The following is a 12,001-nucleotide window of genomic DNA, read 5'->3' on the forward strand; positions in this document are numbered from 1 at the left end:
CAACTCATTACATTCTTTTATCCTTTACTACATGACTGTAACATGGCCATGCTGTTTAATATTCTCCGTCGTGCTCAATTCTCCACTGAAGATACAGTCTGTGTGTGTCAGACTTGGAAATGTAATTACCAAGACAGGTTTAGCTGTTCAAAGCAGTAGTAACATTAAAGGTATGTCAGTAACATGCAAGGCTATATAAATAATTTTCAACAACCTAATGCTGGGTTAATGTGAAAAGTAGTGATTGGGCCCACAGTGCACTTTTGGTGATTTCAGATGTTGAGGAAAATAGCTGCTAATTAGAATTTACTTCTAAATTTGTTTGAATTAACTTTAGCCTTTGGCTAGGCCTCCAACCAATACTATAAACTTAGTAGTGTAGTAAGTATTTTGCAAGTGTTTTAATCAGCAAAGGTTGTTAATTTGTTTGCAAATATATATATTTTCTTAAGTGGTAGAAATTCCTTTGATTCTTACGCTGAGAATTGAACTTCTGTAGTTGCTCAGGAGCAAAGGTAACTATTAATGTGATCCTGATCATTTTGATACTGAACAGCTGTTAGCATTCAATCTTGGCCACCTGAGTTCTTCCTTGTACTTCTCTTTGGTCATCTTAGGTGAAAAGGGAAATTTTGAATGGTTTTGGAAACATTGCCAGCAAGATAAATTGTCTTTGCATTATACTTTATAGTTAATACGTTTTTTTCTAAATTGTTCTCATTTCATGTTCTTGATAACCTTGTTAAACAGGTAATGCTTTCCTATTCATTTTGTAGCTCAGAAAACTGAGATTTGGCTATTAAATGATTTGCCCAAGACCTCAAGGCATTTAGTGGCAATCTTGTACTAAACCTAAGTCATTTGCTTCCAAATTCTGCATGAACCTTTTTCTTTCCCTATGAAGTAATGAAATATGTACTGTGTAGCATGCACCCAAGATGAAAAAGCTGAAGAAAGAGCTTCTTTCTTGCTTCTTTATTTCACTGCACTTTTTTGGTACATGCATCTTGGGAATCTTTATATCATTGAAAATCTAATCTATAACTCTCCTTATTGTCACTTCTTACGTTAAAAGTAACGACCAGTTTTTTTTTTTCCTGTTTTGACCAATTGTTTCAAACAGTCATTTATACTGCAATAAAATTGGAAATGGTAGCTTCCTGAGACTGGGTAAGAAAATTCAGTAGAATGTGAAAAAGAAATGGATTTAAAAATGACTTTCCTAAAATTGTTCTCTAGTACTGCAGATCAACAAAGATGATGTAACTGCCCTGCACTGTAAAGTGGTATGCCTTATTCAGAATGGAAGTTTCAAGGAAGCCTTGAATGTCATCAATACTCACACCAAAGTGTTAGCCAAGTAAGTGATTCAGTTGTTTGTGCAGTTATTAGAAATACTTTTACTATAGCTGTGACTTCCATGTTTTTTCCCCACTATTCACTGATTTTTGATCTTTTTTTTTTTTTTTTTTTTGTTGAGACGAAGTCTCACTCCGTTACCCTGGGATAGAGTGCTGGTGTTAGCCTAGCTCACAGCAACTTCAAACTCCATGGGTCAAGCGATTCTCCTGCCTCAGCCTCCCAAGTAGCTGAGATTACAGGTGCATGCTACCACGCCCTGTTAATTTTTCTATTTTTAATAGAGACGGGGTCTCACTCTTGCTCAGACTGGTCTCAAACTGCTGACCTCAAGTGATCCTCCTGCCTTGGCCTCCCAGAGTGCCAGGATTACAGGTGTGAGCCACCATGCCTCAGCCTGACCTTTTTTTTCCTTCCTTTTTTTTTTCTGTGGCTTGCCATTAGTGTTTCAGAAACTGAAAGGACCACTGATAACTTTTCTTCTTTTTGGCCCTAGGGAGCCTTTTTTTACTCATCTGCTCTTTGAGCTGCTAAGGAGGAGGTAAACCATAGAGGGATGTGGGGCATAAATATAACAAGAGTTCTTGGAAGATATAGGGAGAATGACTCATAGAAATTTAATTTGAAAAAAAAGGGTACAGAGGGCAGAACATGTAGGGTAGGGATATATAAGAGTGTAGCATATAAATGTGTATATTGATAGAAGTCTCTAGAATGATATGGCAGTCAGCCTGACTTCTATACCTAACTCCATTGAAAATTATTTAGGTGAGTGTTATTTTAGGCCAAGATCTTTCAGTGTCAGAGTTGTTTAATAGTATTTAGAATATATAGCAGGTTTTTTTATTGTTGTTAATCTTTTTCTTTTATTTATCATTTCATGAAATGTGAACTCATATTCTGAATTTTTACTGTAATTTGATTTTTCTTTATATTTATGCCTAGGCCCCAAAAGAAATGTGTATCGAAATTAAGTTTACAGCATATTTATTCTTTAATGGAATACTGGTTTATAAGGCACAGAACAGTATATAATGTACTTCATTTTGTAAGAGGATATAAGAATATGTATATGTATTTGCCTGTGCTTGTAAAAAACAAACAGTAGAAGGAGCAATGAATAAAAATAGTCACTTGTAGGGGTGAGTAGGAACAGGTTAGATTTGGATAACAATGGGAATAAAGCCTTCTTAGTGTATATCTTTTTTTATTTGAGTCCTATAAATGTATTATAGGTTAAAAACTAATTTTAAACTATATTAAAAATAAAAGGGAAATGGGATACTGCTTTCTACTGTTAAAATGTTTATGCTAAAATCCAGTATTTTGAATGTGAGATAAAGGAACTTTTCAAAAAATTTTTGTTAATGAGTCTTGGATAAGAATATTTATAAAAAAATTTTTTTTGTTAGGTAAGTAAATAAAAGATATTGCCATTTGCTTCGATAAGTACTTTTTCCTCATGGGTTATGATTGAAACTTTAAAATGAGGTATTACATTAATGTATATGAATTTTTAAGTGTGTGTATGTAACTAATGCTTTTGTGGTTGTGTGCTTACCAGTTTGATTACAAGTACTGTGTTGTTTTAAGATTTGTAGTTACTTTTTCTTTGCTGATCATATGTTTCTTTAACAAGACAAAAGAGACATTATATGGCTTATTATTTTATTAATGGACTTCAGAAACTTCTAAAATAATCCATTTGAAACATTGTTCAGATTGTCTTTGTATCTAAGACAGTTATTTAGCTGACTCATGATTTTTTTCTTAAATGTTTGTTTCAAGAGACGAATAATTCTAATACGAATATCCATGAAAGCAAGAGAGGCTAGGGAAGTGAATATAATATTATATATTCTGCTATTTATGAGCTGTCTGATTTTTGGACAAGTCACTAACCTCTGTCAGTTTTCTCATCTGTTGTTATGGGGATTAAATAAATTAATATACAAAGTGCTTAGAGTGGTGTCTGGCATATAGTGGGTGCTCTGCATTATTAGATAATAATCAGGTATTGTTTTTTTTCCTTCCTTAGTAACTCTCTCTCCTTTGAGAAGGCATATTGTGAGTATAGGCTGAACAGAATTGAGAATGCCTTGAAGACAATAGAAAGTGCCAACCAGCCAACAGGCAAACTAAAGGAGCTTTATGGACAAGTGGTAATTACTGCTTTAAAATACCTGTTGACAGTCATCCTGAATGAGCATGACTATACCTCTAGCAAGGAGCAGGGATGAGGAAACCCAGCCTATCCTGATGCTCCCCAAAACTGGCCACTTACCCAGTTCTTGAGGTTTGAACATATTCCCTCTTCTTGATCTTCATACAAACAGTTGCATATATCATGTTATGTGAACAAATGACTTCCTCAGGGCAATTAGAAAATTAAAGTAAATGGAAGCACTGTTCTATGAAATTTGGATTTTTTAGTTGGAAAGATGAAGGCTAGTGAGCATATGCATTTACACAGATTTGAAATAGCATTTCTTTCTATTATTTAACTGATATTTTCCTCTAAGTTTAAAGTAAGGGAAATCACGATGGGTATGAATTTGGATGACTTCAGCTAGTTCATGAAATTGTGGAAGTATTCTAAAAGGATTTTGAGACCATAAAATTAACCCAAATGTAAAATAGGACTACTAATGAGAAGAGAACAGAAATGTATATATTAGAACTGACAAAACCCTCTTAAAGATTTTTAAAATGTCAATGTAGGGCAAATAATGTATTGAACGTATTGTTCCCAAGAGGTAGTATAAGTTTAATAGTACAAATGGATTGAAGAAAGATTTGGGTGAATGCATGGATTGGAGGTCTATAAAGAACTATTAAGGTAAACTGGGTAAGTTTAGGGTAAACCCCGGCATTTTTAGGGTTGATGAAAAGCACCAGTCTCTGTCATGCTTAGTGGACTAATTGACCTAGAGGGGCAGTTATTGTTCCTTGAGGACGGCTTGAATGAAATAAACAGGAATTATGTTGTGTCTACTTGAGACTACACTATATGATAGCTGGTTTCTGAGAAAGATAAAATGAAGATTATATTTAGTGAATTCATATGAAATAAGTCTTTGCCAACATTAAATTTTGTTTACTGGGGCTTACTAGTCATTTTGTGTTGTGGAAAATTTTTCCATTTCAATTCAGATTTAGGTAACAACGTTGAATTCTATAGAAAGGTTTCATTTCACAGCCCTTTAAAGAAAATAACTTTTCTAAACGGAATCATGCCTACAAATCTGCAATTTAATAAAGATTCATTGCAAGCAACTTTTTCAAAGTATCACAAAACTAATTTAAAAATTATAGGCTAGGCATGGTGGCTCATACCTGTAATCTAAGCACTTTGGGAGGCTGAGGCAGGAGGATAGTTTGAGACCAACTTGGGCAACATAGCAAGATCTGTCTCTGCCAAAAAATAAAAAAATTAGCCAGGCATGGCAGTGCATACCTATAGTCCCAGCTCCTTGGGAGGCTGAGGCAGGAGGATTGCTTGATACTGGGAGTTTGAGGCTGCCATGAGCTATGACTGTACCACTGCACTCCAGCCTGGGCGACAGAGCAAGACCCTGTCTCAAAAAAAAAAAAAATTATAAAAAATAAACAATTGATTTTCCATGTTATGCTGTATTAAGATTCCTACTTAGTGGTTCCAAAAGGGCTTTTAAGGTGTTAGAGACATAATACTATATTTGTTTCTGATTTTTTACTTGCTGTTTGTCCTTCAGTTATACCGTTTGGAACGCTATGATGAATGTTTAGCAGTGTATAGGGATCTCGTCCGAAACTCTCAAGATGATTATGATGAGGAGAGGAAAACAAACCTTTCAGCGGTTGTTGCAGCTCAAAGCAATTGGGAAAAAGTGGTTCCAGTGAGTATCCTTTTGTACCAATATAGCCATGAAATAATATTCATGTCTAGTGTTTGACTGTTATTTTGCTCTGTCACAGGAGAACTTGGGCCTCCAAGAAGGCACACATGAACTGTGCTACAATGCTGCATGTGCACTGATAGGACAAGGCCAGCTCAACCGGGCAATGAAAATCCTACAGAAAGCTGAAGGTTGGAAGTTTGTTAAAATTATCTGTAGTGTAACTATAACAAACATAATGTGCATGTAACTTGGCAGAGTATCTTTAAAAATTGCATTTGACTTCTATAAAATTATCAAATGCAAGTTATAGGTACAGTGAGAATTTGTCAAAGTTCACCTACTCTTTCTCTTTTTGACCATATCTGTCCTATATTTTTGTCTAATACCTAAGCCAGTTCATTTGTCCGGGGTTTTCAACCATACCAGACCTTAAAGTTTAAATTTTGATGAGTAGGTTTTGAACAAGTTACTATGAATGTTAAATGTAAATTGAGTTAATTAACATCAAGCATTTACAATAGTACATGGCATATAATATAAGCATTCAGTAAATATTATTGTTAAATAGGTACTCAAATAATATGGTATGCCCGTCACACACTACATTTATGTATAGATAGTCATTCAAACACATCTTAACTTCTTAGTATGTTTCTGTATATAATATTTACATGCTTTTAAGATTTTAATTAAGAAAAAAGGCAATTAGTTTATTTGACAACTTATGTCTGCTCTTAACTCCTGAAACATTTAGTCCTTTTTTCTGTGTACATTTTCCCTGGAAGCTATAAAAGCAATGTTGTAGGGACTGCAGTGAATGATAAGGAGGAAAAAAAGGTGAAACACGGTCTGTTTTACTGTTAAATATTGAAGGTTAAAAGAAGAGCAAAGATTAAAGAGCATCATGAGAGGAAAAATCTGTTTAAGAATTATGATTTCAGGCCGGGCGCAGTGGCTCACACCTATAATCCTAGCACTCTGGGAGGCCGAGGCGGGTGGATCGCTCAAGGTCAGGAGTTCGAGACCAGCCTGAGCAAGAGCGAGACCCCGTCTCTACTAAAAAATAGAAAGAAATTATCTGGCCAACTAAAATATATATAGAAAAAATTAGCTGGGCATGGTGGCGCATGCCTGTAGTCCCAGCTACCCGGGAGGCTGAGGCAGTAGGATCGCTGAAGCCCAGGAGTTTGAGGTTGCTGTGAGCTAGGCTGATGCCACGGCACTCACTGTAGCCCGGGCAACAAAGTGACACTCTATTTCAAAAAAAAAAAAAAAGAATTATGATTTCAGCCAAGTGCAGTGACTCACGCCGGGCACTTTGGGAGGCTGAGGCAGGAGGATCACTTGAGGCCAGGAGTTTGAGACCAGTCTGAGCAACATAGTGAAACCCTGTCTCTACAAAACATTTTTAAAAAATTGGCCAGCATGGTGATGTACACCTGTAGTCCAAGGTACTAGGGAGACTGAGGCAGGAGGATTGCTTGAGCCCAGGAGTCTGAGGTTGCGGTGAGCTATGATGATGCCACTGCACTCTAGCCCAGGCAACAGAGTGGACCCTGTCTCAAAAAAGAAAAAAAAAAATTACTGTAATTTCTTGATCATATCCAGTGAAGAACATTCTCATACATTGCAGATTTGAGTATAAGAGTAGTACAGACTTTGCAGTGAGAGAGGCTTGGTGATGTGTAGCAGATTTTAAAATTTACATACTCTTTGATCCAATAATTCCATTTCTGGAAATTTATTTTAAGGAAATATTTAGATAAATTCACATATGTATCTCCATGAAAGTTAATTGAAGGACCATTCTTAAGAACAAAAATTTAGGAACAGCATGAGTTTCTGTGCTGTTAAAGAATTGGCCAAATTTTACTATAAATTGAGATAACAAAGTAGATAACTATGCGGTCATTAAAACCAATAACATAAAAAATAGTACACTAATATAGGTCTATATTTGTTGTAACATAAAGATGTCCACAGTATATTAAGTGGGCCCAGGGATGTTTCGAAATAGTGTGTACAAACTCCCACTTTCAGTTTTAAATGCAGCTGTGTATTTACGTAAAAAAACTAACTAAAATGCTAGCAATGTTTATCTCTGGATGGTAAGATTATTTGTTTTTATACTTTTCTATAATTGATTTTTTGCAGTCAACGTTTATTACATTTATTTTTTTAAAATGCCTTTTAAAAAGTTTTAGCATGGAGATGACAAATGAAAGAAAAATGCCAAAGAGCTAGAATAATCAGAGACTGATAACATTTGTATGTATATTTGATGCTATTGTAAATTTCAAGTTTTCTTGTTATTATGGTTACCTTGGAATTTCTGCCCAGGAAGTTAGTTCTTGCTCCTTAGAATGGTGAAAGAAATGGCATTTACCCAGAAATACTACTTTTAAAACAATTTTTTTCTCTTTTAGATCTTTGCCGCCGTTCATTGTCAGAAGACTCTGTAAGTATTCTGCTATTGTTAAATCCAAATTTTACACTTCTGACTAATATACATTAGTAGGAACCTTTGTTGTAGTATCTACTGACTTTTTCTAATAGGTGATGATTCATTAAATAGGAATCACACTAGAAACCTCTCTCTTGATCAGTGACTTGATGAAGTCTGTTAGGGTGAGAAATCACAATACAAAAATGTTTGCTCCTGTCCACAGTCCTGTTGAAAAATAGAAGAAAAAAAAATGTTTGCATACTTTAAGCATTTGATTTTAAATTTATGTAATATAAACTAATTCTCCTATTTTAGGATGCAGTGCCAACACTAAGGTCTTAGAGTATGGGTCTGCTCATTGGAATTCCATGCATGTTTCTTACATAATGCACACATAATCCAACATTCCTGATTTCCACTTTTGTTTTTTAAAAGTGCAGCAATATCTTAAAAACAGTTGGTAAGCAGTTTTATTAAAGAGTTCTTATAGATAACTTTTTTACCAGTCTCTTGCCGTTTTTTGGTTCACAACTAATTAGACAGTCATTTTCCTTAGGAACTTAACTATCAAATCTTTCTGGGCATTCAACATGATTTACATTAAACAAGCCTCTTTTCACATCCATAGTTCTTACTTTAATACTTAAATTTTATCATTTCCTCATCATACACAACTGGCATAATGGGTTTGGAAACAATATATCTGACTCCTGGTCAGCATACACTTACCAGGTAAGAGGAGGAGTATTGAGTACTAGAGAGTAGCCTCCTAGTCTTGAGTGGTCATTGTACCTGAGCATCAGTTAACCTTTCCAGAAGGAAAAAAGAATGTGGATTAATCTGGAGCTACTGCTTTAATTACAGAATTAGTTCAATTATAGAATTACTTTAAGTACAGAATTAGTTCCAGCTTTTTGAAGTTTTTTGAACAGTGTTAATTAGAACTTTGTAATCTTTGTATTGGCATGATGGTAGAATAGAGAGAAAAGCATTTTTTAAAGGTGTTTTTATGAGAAAATTATGTTTCCAGAATTTAGAGTTATCATAGGAAGAAAATCTGTATGCTGGTTTTTTACATTTTTTTTTATTCTTGGGCTTTAGAGGATAATAATGATTAATAAGTGGTATTTCTGAGCTTGTTGCCATGTTCTTCCAAGATTGTTTTGTCATTTTCACTTAAACTTCTCTCTTGGTGGCAATTCCTACATTTCAAAGAACTGACTCTAAGGGGAAATTCCTGAAATTATATGTTTTTTTTTTAGGATTGTATGTCCTTTGACTGTTTGGATCATTTGGTAAATATGTAGGTCAGTTTGGAAAGTTTATAGGAAAAAAAAGTGTTTCTTTTGTTTAGGATGGGACTGAGGAAGACCCACAGGCAGAACTGGCCATCATTCATGGTCAGATGGCCTATATTCTGCAGCTTCAGGGTCGTACAGAGGAAGCTTTGCAACTTTACAATCAGATAATAAAACTAAAGTAAGTGAGTTTTTAAAAGGAAATGTGTTTTATAGGGGATGGGATTTCTTTTTAAAGGTTTGTTTGGTTTTGACTGTTGCTTTTTGTACACAGGCCGACAGATGTGGGATTACTAGCTGTAATTGCAAATAACATCATTACCATTAACAAGGTATGGAATATTCATGGCTTTCCTATACGCATATCTTACCCTGAAAGTTGAGTACCCTAGCTCTGTTCTAGGATAGGGTAAGTGTTCTTTTTAAATGACATAAAAAGTCCAGTTGTAGCAAAATCGCAATGGAGTGAAGAGCATTACTTAACTCTCATAATGAAGATGACTCTGCAAGATATATTCAAGTAATAAAACTTCTTTTGTAGTTGAAGACCATGGACTTTAAAATCTTCCCTTTTTCCTAGTTTATAATAATATGGAAAATCTCTTTGTTAGAGATAAAAATTATTGGGACTTTTAAACTTTAAGTATATACACATGGTACATGATTTCTTCATCTACTTAGTCTGAATGCAATATATAATTTTTTTCTAGAGGTTTTTTTTTTAGGGGATATGGACAAGTATGTAAAATATTATAAGTATGTATATAGTCAGTCTTAATTTAGAGTACTGTGCTAATCTAATTAAGCACCATTTAGACCGCTTTTAGTGGAAAAACATTTCAAGTTCAGATTTGAGATGCAAGTCAACAGAAAATAAAAGTAACATTTGATCTCTCTTGATATGACATGTGCCATCTTATTTCTTCCTCACAATAATCCTTTTAGGTGGTAGTCCTTCTCCAATATACCAGAGTATAATCTGAGGCTGAAAGGAGTTAAGTAATTTGTATAAGGTCATAGCCAGTAAGAGGTAGAACTTGGATTCAGATTCCAGTTTCTAACTGCAAAACTTGCCCCTTCCACTTCTTTGTGATATTTCTCTCCTCCTAGAGCAGAAATGTATAGAGTCGCCAGAAGTAAGATAGTGGTAATAGTAATTGTGGGATGTTGCAGGCCATTGGTGTGGTTTAGGTTTCCAGAACATTGGTGCTGGCATTTGAATCTTGGCAGCAATATATACCTACCTGTGTTTATGAATTTTGAAATGCTTATCAGGGCAAATTCTTTTTATCTGGCATATATAATTGGGGGAAGAGAATATGAGATACTAAATATCTGAATGTAATTTATACACTGAACTTTCTTCGGTTAACAGGTATTTATTTCTGACTTTTTAAAAATAGTACTTGATGTACTTACTAGGCAATGCAAAAGATACATGAAGCGTGGTCTTAATCATTACATAGTTCAAAATCTCATTCTAATGTTGAAAAAAATTGTGCATGTGTAAATTTCTTCTCTATGTACTTTATAATTGCAGCATTTTGTGAAAAGAAAGATCGGTGAGTTGGCAAGTTTGAGCTGACTCTTGAGGTGGGGATATGGTTTGAAAGTTAAGCAACAGCATAAGCAAATGTACATATGAAGAAGTATTTGTGATTTGTATGGGGAAAGTGAGAAAACAAGAAGATACATATATGCTGTGTAGTTAAAAAAAATAGGTTATATTGAATTATATCAAGATATAGAAGGCCTTGAAAACTAAGTTTTTATTTTTTATTGTATTTTTAGAGACAGGGGTCTTGCTCTGTTGCCCAGTGTGGTGGCTCAATCATACATAGCTCAATGCAGTCTCAAACTCTCAGGCTCATGTGATCCTCCTGCCTCAGCCTCCTGAGTAGCTGGGACTACAAGCCTGTGCCACCATGCTTGGTTATTTTTTTTTTTTTTTTTTTTTGTAGAGACAGGTTCTCTCTATGTGAGCCCAGGCTGGTCTTAAACTGCTGGCCTCAAATGGTTCTCCTGCCTCAGCCTCCCAAAGTGCTGGGATTACAGGCATGAGCCCCTGGGCCCAGCAAGTTTTTGAATAATAAAATGCCATGACAGAATTTAAGAGAACTCTGGCAGTGGCATGCACGATGAAGTATTAAAATACACAGGAGAACCAACTAGAAAATATGATTTCTTTAGGATTGATTTATATGAAAGGTGGTTTCTTGTTGTATATTAAAATAGTTTCAAATTGGTTTTGAGCTCAACACTCAGAAAAAGTAGAATTTTAGATTTCTTCTTTGCTTCCTTTTAGTCTTTAAGTTGGTAGATAGAAGACCTTGTTTAAAAAGCACAGTGGTATCATGTATTTTCAAGTAAATATATTGTTTTACAAAGCACTTATTTACAAATATATTGTTTTGGAAAGCTTGAATATTGTGCACATAGTAGACACTTGTGCTCAGTTTGTTCTTAGGATGCAATCAATGTGACTTAGTTGTCTTCCTTTCTTGAGAGATACGTGACTTTCTATAATTCTTAGTAAGACTTTCTTTAGGCGATAATGCTGTGTTTGCCCCACACAGAAAGTGAAATTGAGCATCTTTGTGCTTCTGCTTAGTTGAGAAGGGCCTTAGTTTCCTAAAACAATAGGTATGTTACATGAATATTTTCTGCTAAAAATGAGTTTAAAAGTGGTGTGAATGTATTTCTGGGGTTTGCTTAATGATTTGCTTAAATAGTGATTATGAGCATACCTTGCTTTACTGAGCTTCACTTAATTGCACTTTGCAGGGAGTGCATTTTTTACATATTGAAGGTTTTTTTGTTTTTTGGTTTTTTTTTTTGAGACAATCATTCTGTTGCCTTATGGCAACCCCATGTTCAGTGTGTCTGTTGGGACCATTTTCCCAACAGCAGTGCTCATTTAGTGTCTTTGTGTCAGCATATTTTAGCAATAAGTTACTTTTAAATTAAGGTATATACATTTTTTAAGACATAATGCTGTTGCACACTTAATAGACTAC

At 34.7% G+C, this 12,001-nt stretch overlaps 1 protein-coding gene across 1 annotated transcript in view; it reads left to right on the top strand.

The window, feature by feature from the left end:
• SRP72 (signal recognition particle 72) overlaps positions 1–12,001 on the top strand; it is a 29,708-nt gene that overhangs the window by 1,062 nt on the left and 16,645 nt on the right. Inside the window, exons 2-8 of the mRNA XM_045531680.1 lie at positions 1,240–1,360; positions 3,398–3,521; positions 5,094–5,237; positions 5,317–5,428; positions 7,667–7,698; positions 9,041–9,165; positions 9,259–9,316. Coding sequence (XP_045387636.1) covers positions 1,240–1,360; positions 3,398–3,521; positions 5,094–5,237; positions 5,317–5,428; positions 7,667–7,698; positions 9,041–9,165; positions 9,259–9,316 — 716 coding nt within the window. The remainder of the gene's footprint in view (positions 1–1,239; positions 1,361–3,397; positions 3,522–5,093; positions 5,238–5,316; positions 5,429–7,666; positions 7,699–9,040; positions 9,166–9,258; positions 9,317–12,001) is intronic.

The sequence above is a fragment of the Lemur catta genome, chromosome 19, assembly GCF_020740605.2.
Source record: "Lemur catta isolate mLemCat1 chromosome 19, mLemCat1.pri, whole genome shotgun sequence".
Taxonomy (NCBI): Eukaryota; Metazoa; Chordata; class Mammalia; order Primates; family Lemuridae; genus Lemur; species Lemur catta.